Source organism: Rana temporaria, chromosome 10 (assembly GCF_905171775.1).
Source record: "Rana temporaria chromosome 10, aRanTem1.1, whole genome shotgun sequence".
NCBI lineage: Eukaryota > Metazoa > Chordata > Amphibia > Anura > Ranidae > Rana > Rana temporaria.
Genome location: NC_053498.1, coordinates 34,117,735 through 34,129,337, shown reverse-complemented (window position 1 = coordinate 34,129,337; position 11,603 = coordinate 34,117,735). Strand labels below are relative to the sequence as shown.

The window sequence follows — 11,603 nt, the reverse complement described above, 5'->3', positions numbered from 1 at the left end:
TTGTTCCAGGAAAAAGATATGTCTCCTCTCCTAGTCAATCCTATACCCATACAGTTAGAACACACTGAGGGAACAATTTACAATTAAAGGAACACCATTATTTTTATTTATTTTTAACTTTAAACATGTTATACTTACCTCCACTGTGCAGCTTGTTTTGCACACAGTGGCCCCGATCCACGTCTTCTGGGGTCCCTCGGTGGCTGTCTCTGGCCCCCGCAAGAGCTTTCCCCCTTCATAAGAGAAAGCTTGCATGGTGGAAAGCTCTTGCAGGCGCGCTCCAGTGATACAGCGCCAACCATAGCTGCCGACTGTATTACTCGGCCCAGCACCACGGCACGCCGCGTCATTGGATGTGATTGACAACAGCGCCAGTCAATGACTGCGCTGCTTTCGATCCATCCAGTGTAGCCAAACAACATAGGATGCATTAAGGTGAAAAAACATTTACCGTTACAACCCCTTGATCGCCCCCTAGTTTTAGCCCCTCCCATGCCAGTGACATTTACACAGCAATCAGAGCATTTTTATAGCACTGGTCGCTGTATAAATGTCAATGGTCCCAAAACAAAAAAAAGGGTCCCATCTGTCCGTTGCAAAACCGCAAAAAAACGCAGGTCACCACTAGTAAAATAAATATAAAAATGCCATAAATCATTCCCAAAGTTTGTAGACACTATAAGCTTTGCGCAAACCGATCAATATATGCTTATTGTGTGTTTTCTTTACCAAAAATATGTAGAAGAATATATATTGGCCTAAGCTGATGAAGAAATTCGTTTTATTTTTATTTTTTTGGGGGTGGGGATATTTATTATAGCAATTTTTTTTTCAAATTGTCACTCTTTTTTTGTTTATAGCGCAAAAAATAAAAACCGCAGAGGTGATTAAATACCACCAAAAGAAAGCTCTATTTGTGGGGGAAAAAAAGCTCAACTTCAGCTAGCACTTAAGCAGTTAAACATTTTTTTCCTCCTTTGGGGATAAAGGTTTAACATCAATGAGCACATTCTGACCATTGTAAACACTCAGTGTTAAATGTTTTGTCTCAACCCTCCTACAGTGACTGAAGGTAAACAATGTAAATGTAAACAAAGTTCCAATGCGCTGATGATCACACGTTTTACAAGCCCTAAACCCTTTTGCTACCAGACTATTTTATCCCCCTTTTTACAAAAATGTCTAAAGGTGCTTTTTGACTTGAAAACATTCTTAAAACCCCAACAATAATATATATTTTATGACCTACTATAGAATAAAAAAAGGATGGCAGTTGCAATTTTATGTTGCACAATGTTTATGTAGCGGTTTATCAAAATCTATATTTAAAGTAAAAAAATACTTACATTTATTTTAGTGCACACAATCACAATATAATCTCAAAATGTTTTGTTAAATATAAAGCAAAAAATATGAGGCCCCAAAATCACGTGCACCAAAAAAATGGCAAAAAAATTCAAAACCTAAAATTGTCAAAAGGTGACACTATAAAAACCTTCACAGTGCATCAATTTAATGTTAATAATAAATGATGGCCCTATAATTATTCCTCTTAATCCAGCGCACACAGGAATACCCAACATTTCACGTCTTAGATGTGCGCATGTACCCAAGGGCAGAAGCCCTCAAATTTTCTCTTTTTTTTATATCTATGTTACTTAAAAGTGAAGCTCCTCCCAAAAGGCGGAGCATTGCTCATTTGCTTCCTTATTTTTTTTTAAGTAACACATTAATTTTTCTACTTTATTGCCATCACAAGGGCACTCACAAGCCCCCTGTGTGACAATATACAGGGAATGACAGGTTGTCTTTATGGGGATATCAGGGGTAATTCTGACCCTTAATACCTCCTCTGGGATTGGACAGATGTAAACCCCAATTGCTCAGATCTAAACTCTTCCAGGTTCAGAGGCTGCAGATATCAGGGGATGGACATTCCCATCCAGCTCTCCTTCTTAAGGGCCCAGAGACTAGAAAGAGGGCACACCTCATGTGGAAGTGACCAGGTACCCACATAACTTCTAATACAAAGCTCAGACCCCGCTGAAAAATGTAAACAAAGCTATTGCAGCCCTGAGCTTGTTTACATCCCCTTAGTGCCTTACCATAATACATACTGCAGTGGGCACTACAAAAGCCAAGAAACCCGCACAATCCCTGCAGGCACAGTGGCATGACTTATCAAATTTAACAGCAAAAGCATTAAAATACTTGTGTAAGCCAGCTTGGCTCACCCCACTTCACCCTCCCAGCAGTCACCTGAAAGCCCTAGAGCCTTTTAATTTCAAATGTAAACACAGAGAAGGAGCGCCTGGAGCTGGTAGCAGGGTGAGCAAAGCTACTGAGTAAACTCTGTGCTTCTGACGTGGAAACAGAGGAGGAATTGCTCCACAGCGACTGCAGCTACAGAGGTCAGTGAGGGCTTATTTTAAACCAGGCACTTAAATACTCAAATGTCTAAAGTTTGGCTACAGGTTCGCTTTAGAGGGCTTTTCCTTTTTCACCTAGAAAAAAACAGCCGATTGCAACAAGTTTCTTTGAAAGGCCAAATCTAGGCAATAGGCAAAAATCATTCAAAGACGTTTAAGAAATGCAAATGAAAAAAGGTACATTAAACAGAGCTTTATAATGTCTAAATAACTATGCTATGCATTCTGTGCAACAGCCCTCCAAGTCCCCAACTCTTAGCATGCAATGCTTCCTGTAGACCAAAGTTTCTCAACTCCAGTCCTCAAGTACCCCCCAACAGGTCATGTGTTCCATCATTTTACATTTGATTTGATCAGTTGCTGCCTTAGACCCCTTTCACATGTGGCAGATCCGCTCAGCGGACTCCGCTAGCTCAGCTGGGGAACACTCCATCGATTCCTGTCTCTGCTCATTGTGCAGGGACAGACCTGTCAGAACCACGCTGTTCTCTATGGGATATTCGGATTAAGACAGACAGCATGCCCGTTTTCATTCAATCCCATCCGCTGGACAGATGGTGAGCCGTCCGTCTGTTTTCAGTGGATCTTGTCTAATCAGATGGCAGGCGGGTGTCAGTGGACACATCTCAGCTGACATCCAGTTGCCCATACAAGTTAATAGGTGGCCCGCTCAGACCTGCCTGAAATACGGAGACAGATCTTTGCAAGTCGTGTAAAAGGGGTCTTAGTAATTACCACAGCCGTTTCATCGGAGGGAAATCCTGAAAACATGACCTGTTGGGGGTACTTAAGGACTGGAGTTGAGAAACATTGGGGGGGGGGAAGAGAGAGAGAGAGAGAGAGAGAGAGAGAGAGAGAGAGAGAGAGAGAGAGAGAGAGAGAGAGAGAGAGAGAGAGAGAGAGAGAGAGAGAGAGAGAGAGAGAGAGAGAGAGAGAGAGAGAGAGAGAGAGAGAGAGAGAGAGAGAGAGAGAGAGAGAGAGAGAGAGAGAGAGAGAGAGAGAGAGAGAGAGAGAGAGAGAGGAATAATGTGGGGTTGGTTTACTAAAATCGGAGAGTGCAAAATCTGGTGCAGCTGTGCATGGTAGCCAATCAGCTTCTAACTTCAGCTTGTTCAATTAAGTTTTGCAAAAAAAAACACATGGAAGCCGATTGGTTAACCTATTTTAGTGAACCTGAGCCGCCCATTATATTCTGTGAATTTGGTAGGAATACATTTAAAAAACACAAATAAGAGTAAAACAGAGTAAAATATTTTTTTTTGGACTGGAGTGCAAATTATCTGCACAGTGTTTCTTACACCTCTGACTCGGGTTTGTATGTGCATCTTTTGGATAGAGGTTCTAGTCATTCAAAACAGATATTGGATTCACAAGTGGATGCTGGTGAGTGGAGTTTCTGTACTGGTGGCATCTCCCTGTGTGCAGTTCTGGTTCTGCCCCATTAAGTTATGATGCGTACTTTTCCTATTACAGCTGAAAGAGGCCCAGTACTCCTACTGTTATACTGATAGGATTTTTTCAGACAGCCAGGGGGTGGTAAAAACACGCGGCCAAGCTGCAGTGTTACCACCCTTCCAAAAACTCTCATAATATAGTCGGACAGGGCTGTACACGTGACGCAGCCATGATGGTTTGCTTCGCTGCCATGGCATTTTAAACTCGGGGTGCACAGTTTGACAAGCGGCACCTCTTTAAAGTGGAAGAGATGCCACTTTCCCAACCAGTGCGCGTGAGATGGAGATAAAGAATGGCCTCAGCCTATGCGTCTCCCTAAACCATGCCCACCGATGCGTTTCACCACGCCCACCAGGGCTCAGTCACAGAGGTCACACGCGTTGGTTGGGAGAGCAGCGTTTTCCCCCCTTTTCTGTTTGTTACTTTTTGGAAGAAGACAGTGCTCAGAGTGGAGCACCAAGCTTTACAGTTAAGTGGCTCTGCTTGTCATACTTTCCCGTTGAGTTTAATTGGGCCATATTGCAACCACATGCAATGCATGCGATTGCGGTGCAGTAGTGTGGCATTACAGGGTTAAATCGGGTGGTGATGACAGTCCTCAAATAGCTTCTGAAAAGCTATCTCAGCATTGGAGGGCACCACACTCCACCTTAAGGGTGAAAAAGCCCTAAAATAAATGAAAATGCCCACATGGAACAGTAAGAATCACTTAAAGTGGATAGAGCCAGAAAATCTGGAGCGGACATCTCACCACTAATGTCCCCTCAAGATATAAGAAAGTTGTAGGTGACTGAACTCACCAGCTCAGGCAGAACCCAAAAACATCAGTGTTGGATAACCCAGACCTTTAAAGAGGTATGAATGTACAATCTTAAAACCCACAAAATCAAGTCAACAGTGGAATAAAAAAATAAAGCTTCCACCCGCCTCACTTGGAGGATATGAATTACTGTTAAAAAATAAGTGGCGGCATATGCCAGCAGATGCCAACATGTAATAAAAGTCTTAGTTATCAAATCTTTAAATATTTCATAGTTTGGCAGATTTTCTTCCTGAGATTTCATATTGAGGTCTCATTCACAGGTCATAGCAGAATAGATTTCCTTTAAACCACCTTAAAGGAAGTGCCAAATGTAGAAAAAACAGTGCAAGTCATTTCTTCGGGAGAGTCCAAACAAGACAAATAGAATTTCTTTCATTTCCCATTAGACAGGGTCTGCAACTGAGGTAGATATTCACTAATCAATCTGCAAGTCAGCAATATCTCCATTAGACACGATATTTTCCTGGAAGACAGAAGAAAGAAAATATTTAATATCTGGTTGGGTCAACCACAAGCATAAAATTAAAGACATGTTTATAGGTTTGTGCAAACAAGAATTCACATTGCAGCGGTGTAATTCTTGACTATGCAGGGCAAGCTACAGTATATACTCGAGGATAAGCCGAGTTTTTCAGCCCTTTTTTTAGGGCTGAAAATAGCCCCTCGGCATATACTCGAGTCGGTGTACCTGTCGAGTCGCGGGCGTCCATTTTTCAAAAGTCGCGGCTTTCCCCTGGTCCGTGATAGGCGTTTGACATGGTGTTCTGCTACTGCCTATCATGGAGGTTCTCTCATCCTCAGACTTTCCCAGCAGACACTGTGTTCAGTGTTCCACCTATCATGGACATCCTCTTGTCGGAGGATGAAAGAAGGTCCGTGATTGGCGGAACACTGAACACTGTGTCTGCTAGAAAACTGAGTCCGAGGATGAGAGTACTTCCGTGATAGGCGGTAGCCGAACACAGTGTCAAACGCCTATCACGGACCAGGAGGAAGCCGCGACTTTTAAAAAATGGACGCCCGCGACCCGACAGGTACACTGACTATCACGGAACGAATAGGACCAGGAGGAAGCTGCGACTTTTGAAAAATGGATGCCCGCAGCCTGTCAAGAATACAGTGAGAATGGGCACAGTAAGGCTACAATGGGCACAGTAAGGCTACAATGGGCACAGTAAGGCTACAATGGGCACAGTAAGAATAGGCACAGTAAGGCTGCAATGGGCACAGTAAGGTGTGCAAATGGGCATAGTTGACCCTCTTTTCCGCTTACAGTAGCTGCTGCATTCTCACCGTAGGCTTATACTCGAGTCAATACGTTTTCCCATTTTTTTGTAGTAAAATTAGGGCCTCGAGTATATACGGTAATCAACTTAAACGTTTAGGCCCCATGCACACGAGACGCTGCTAAACTCGAGTTCAGAGGCATTTGGGCATTTTTTTCAACTGCCCCTGAACACATTTAATGTTATCCTATGTGTCCATGCACACAATCACGTTTTTTAAAGCAGTTGGGTTTATATCCGTTTTTTCAGACGCAAAATTTTGGGTTCAGAAGTGTTTTATTTTTGCGTTTTAAACTTTGGGAGGGTCTACAATGTCTTTGAGATAAGCGCTGACAGCCGCAAACGCGGTAGAACGCTGCTAATCGTGGCAAAACGCTGCGCAATTCGTGGCAAAAACAGGCGTTTTAAACACCGGTTTTTGCCTTTAAAAAAGTGAGTTTAGAGGTGTTTGTAATTGCTTCTCGTGTGCATGGGGCCTTACTGTACAAAATAAGGTCCGTTGGCATGGACTACATAGGGTGAGTACATGGATTGAAAACTGGCTACAAGGGCGAGTTCAGAGGGTGGTGATAAATGGGGAGTACTTAAAATGGTTAGGGGTGGGTAGTGGGGTCCCCCAGGGTTCTGTGCTGGGACCAATCCTATTCATTAAACGACCTGGAGGATGGGGTAAACAGTTCAATCTCTGTATTTGCAGACAATACTAAGCTAAGCAGGGCAATAACTTCTCCGCAGCATGTGGAAACCTTACAAAAGTATCTGAACAAATGAATAGGGTGGGCAACTACATGCCAAATGAGGTTTAATGTAGAAAAATTTAAAATAATGCATTTGGGTGGCAAAAATATGAATGCAATCTATACACTGAGGGGGAGAACCTAAAAGGACCTGGGGGCCCTAGTAGATAGGCTCAGCAATGGAATGCAATGCCAAGCTGCTGCTAACAAACCAAACAGAATATCGGGCATGTATTAAAAAGGGGATTAACTCCAGAGAAAAAATAAATAAAAAAACATAATTCTCCCACTCTACAAAACTCTGGTCTGGCCGCACCTGGAGTATGCTGTCCAGTTCTGGACACCAGTCCTCAGGTAGGATGTACTGGAAATAGAGCGAGTACAAAGAAGGGCAGCAAAGCGAATAAAGGGTCTGGAGGATATTAGTTATGAGGAAAGGTTGCGAGCACTGAACTTATTCTCTCTGGAGAAGAGACGCTTGAGAGGGGATATGATTTCAATTTACAAATACCATACCGGTGATCCCACAATAGGGATACAACTTTTTTGAGGAAGGGAGTTTAACAAGACACGTGGCCACTCATTAAAATTAGAAGAAAAGAGGTTTAACGTTAAACTACATGGAGGGTTCTTTACTGTAAAGGCTCATACACATGGTAGGACATCCAACAAAATTTCCCTTGGATTTTTGTCCTAATTGATTTGTCCTGCCACACCCATAGCATACACACAGTCAGACTTTTCTGCAAACTTTTCTAAAAGTTTCCTAACATCATGTGTTTTTTTTTGCTCTTTTCTGCTCTTTACCGCCACCCTTTGGTTAACTTCTGCTATTGTTTTTTGCTTTTAACATTGGTTTTGAGCATTCGTATTTGCACTTTGTCCAAAAGTTGGTTGGATTGCTGTACACACGGTCACACAAAGCACCATCGGACTTTTGTTGCCGAAAAGTTGGTCCGTTCGCAGACCCAACTTTTTGTTGGATGAAACCAGAAAAAGTTGGTCTGATGGAGCGTACACACGGTCGGACAAATTTGAAAAGTTGCAGATTTTGAAGTTGGTTGGCCAAAAGTCCTACCGTGTGTACAGGGCTTAAGAGCGGCAAGGATGTGGAATTCCCTTCCACAGTCGGTGGTCTCAGCGGGGGGGGCATTAATGGTTTCAAGAAACTAATTAGAGAAGCACCCGAACGACCACAACATACGTAGATATACAATGTTATACTGACTTATAATCATACACTTGATGTTGGACTTGGACTTGTGTCTTTTTTTCAACCTCACCTGCTATGTAAAAGGAGGTTCTGAAGCCTTTTTGAAAAAAAAAAAAAAAAAACTTAAAAAAGACAGCAGCTACAAATACTGGAGCTGCTGACTTCTAAAAAAAAAAGGACACTTACCTGTCCAGGGATGCAGCACTGTCCTCACTTGGGCCAGTTCTTTGCTGGTCTTCAGGGCCCTGGTGCCATCATGTTTAGTGTGGCAAGCCGGCTGTGACTTCTGCATCCCAACTGGCCTCCCATTGGGCAAGCCGCGTATACGTGAATGGTCCCGCAGCCTGGTGGGACCTGCGATGTGTTCCAGATGGCTGCGGGGGGGGGGATATGATAGCACCTGAAGTGGGAGCGTGTACCTACCAAAACCAGGTATCCGCTTTACACCCAACTGCCATCCGATACGCCAGACAAATGGGGAATGGATCCCCATATGTCGGTTTTTAGCAGACATGAATGAATGAATGAATGAATGACTTGTATAGCGCAACGCATGCGAACTGAATCGCCTCTGGGCGCTTTTTCCAGCCAGTATCTGCTTGGTTGGTGCGGTCATTTTTACCCCGTAGGATCATGACACGCTTTTTAGCAGACAGAATCGGAAAAGATGTTGGTGGGTGTAAACAAACACATGTCTGTTTACACCCACCGCTTTATAGAGGAGACTGAAGGGTCTGATCAGATCCACCTGAAAAACTGACTGACCCAATTGGTCTACTAGAGTGAAAGGAGCCTTAGTTGAAATATTTACCTTTCTTCAGTAATGCCTAGGCAAGGATGACCATCATTCTTCCAGAAGATCCCAGGTGATGCCAAGTAGCAAAAATCTTGCCAAAAGACGCTACTGCACGGATCTGGAGATGCATCCCCTCTATTTGTCCTGTTTACTATTATCATTAAAAGTGAAAGTAAAAGAAAATCCCAAATTTTGGGTTGTCCCCAGAAAAGTAGAAGGGAAATCTTCCAATGGGGACACTAGTTCTGGTGACCTGTGGGCCCCCAAGAAATTCCCCTAATTTGTAGGTATTTATTTTACGTGTTTGGATATGCAAAATGAAAAAAAAAAAAAAGAAGAAGGTTTTGCTTATAGTTCTACTAATACAATAGAAAATGTTATCCAATGCATCTCAAATGAAAAATAGTGATTGTTATAATTATTGTTATGGTTTTGCACAGATCAGCCCTGATCCTCCTCTCTCGGGTACCCCACCCTCCCTTCTCCTTGCCCATCCCCCTGTAGCAAGTGGCTTGCTCTGGAGGCACTCATGCATGCTTGCTCCCGAGCCACCTGTGTGTCTAAGCCACACACAGCACAGATCGGCTACGCCCCTTCTCCCCCTTACTGGCTACGATTGACAGTAGCGTGAGCCATTGGTTCCCGGTGCTGTGTCTCAGCCAATGAGGAGGGAGAGACCCGGTAGAGATTCTGCTTTCGTGCACGTCACTGGATCGGGCTCTTGTAAGTATAAGCGGAGAGGGGGGGGGGGGCTAAAAAAACTTCAGCCTTAAGAAGCACTTTAAGCAAGAACAGGAGTGACTTTACAAGCACAGAGCTGCATCCAATTCTCTACAGACAATGTAGTATAGAAATACCTACCCAGCCTCCTTGTTTCTGCAGCCATGGTACAAACATGTCCATGTACTGAAGGCTGTAGCCCATAAGTTGGTGAACGGCATGACTGTTGATTCCTGCTACTTTCCTCGTCAGTTCCATCGTCAGGGCGATTTTAGTCAGTTCAGGGCTCACGCTCGCACCAACCTGAGTGGTCTCAACCTCGGCCTGGCTTGTGAAAACCTCTGCAAGTCGAAAGAAGCTGCCGTATGACATTCTAGCGAGCGTGGTCCTGAGGAAGGGATCTTTGTTGATCTAGACAAGAAAATACAAGAGAATAAATCTTATTACACATCATACCTTTAAAAAATTTGAAGAAAGGGACAATAACTTCAAGAATAGAAAAGGGCATGCTGCCAAACTGGAAAGTCTGCTCAACTTCTCTTCCTCTGAGTTTTTTATGAAGACACATTGCTAGACTTATGCAAGGATCTCAAACTGCAGTCTCAAGTCACATGACTCTGTCCTGTGCAACATCCCTCTCATTCTCCAGTGCAGTGGGTTCAGAACGAGGGCAACCACGGAACACACACTGGCCTACTTTTTTCACAATATCAGATTTGTGACCATTCCTAGAGTTCTGGATTTATCTTGAGGTGCAGCGAATATAATTACGGCACTTTGGTACACCCCATAAAATGTAATGGCCATCTACTTATGCAACACAATAATTCTCTTACAGGATGGTGTAGGAGCCTACTCTGAGAATAAGAGTTTGGAAGTTGGGAATTTGATCAAGTAGTTGAAATGTGTAATGATCTCAAGATGTACCATGTTGGGGTTTCGCCCCTCTCTTTCAAGTAAATTGAAAATATTTAATAATAAAAGACATTAAGCAAGAAAATTTGATTGAGCACAATTGTTCCCCATATAAGCACCCCTAGTAAGGTCTGTTGTAGTCAATGGTGTGTTCTAAAGCTGGCCATACACTGTAGAAGTTGCATTACATATTTTTTTCAACTTTTTCAAAAATACTTTTTTTTTTTTATCTGAATGAATGAAATTCTGCTTATGCGGTCCTAAGTCAGCAAAAAAATGTTTTGCATCATATTTGTATGCTATTGTAAAGGAATGGAAACAAAAGTGTCAACTCTTTGATGTAATGATTGGTAGCCAGAGGCCTTGCGAGTAATGCCTCGTACACACAACCTTTTTTTTTCCATCGGATAAAAAAAACGACGGTTTACCCGACGGAATTCCTCTCAAGCCTGCCTTGCATACAAACGGTCACACAAAAGTCCGGTGAACTTTTGACTGCCAAGAATTCTGTGATGTAAAAGACTACGACGAGCCGACAAAATTAAGTTCTATGCTTTCGAGCATGTGTCAAAATTGTTTCCGAGCATGCACTTTTTTTTCCCTGTCAGAAAAGCGTACAGACGAACGGTTTTCCTGCCAGGATTTTTTCCTGACAGGAAAAAGAGATCCTGCTCTCTTTTTTTTATCCGGCAGTTTTCCCGTCGGAAAAACTGCAATGGAGCACACACACAGCCGGGAATCCCGGGCCAAAAGCTCTCATCGCAGATTTTCCAGTGGTGTGTAAGACACATTAGGCTTCCTAGGTGACAAGCAGTTATTCTTTTTTAATCAATGGCAAGAATGAGGTACTATTTTAAAAGAAAGAATAATGCAAGGTGGTAACGTCTTAAAGAATCTGCTAAAGTATGAAATCGAATAACAATTACACTTATAACAGTTGTAATGACTGCCATTTTGTATTTTAAAATCTTATAAGCATGCTTAATAGCAAAAACCACGTCCAATAAGATTTCTATAAGAATACAAATAACACCAGGACATTAAAGAGTCTAGAATTTGTATTTAACGCCAATATGTCAGCCTCAAGTCCAAGCACTGCAGGCAGTCAGAGGGCACAGTCCAACTGCTAGATCTCTAAACATAATAGTCACACATTGTCTGTGCTCAGACTATGGAAAAAGGTAGAGGGCTGAAGACATCTTTAGCATGGGCCGATTGTGAAGAAAACA

General features: G+C 42.9%; 1 protein-coding gene across 1 annotated transcript in view; it reads right to left on the bottom strand.

The window, feature by feature from the left end:
• Window positions 1-5,057: 5,057 nt before the first annotated feature.
• Window positions 5,058-11,603, bottom strand: part of BCL2L12 (BCL2 like 12) — a 48,906-nt gene continuing 42,360 nt past the window's right edge. The window contains exons 6-7 of the mRNA XM_040327517.1: window positions 9,601-9,870; window positions 5,058-5,170 (exon numbers count right to left, since the gene is read on the bottom strand). Coding sequence (XP_040183451.1) covers window positions 5,123-5,170; window positions 9,601-9,870 — 318 coding nt within the window. The 3' untranslated portion in view covers window positions 5,058-5,122. The remainder of the gene's footprint in view (window positions 5,171-9,600; window positions 9,871-11,603) is intronic.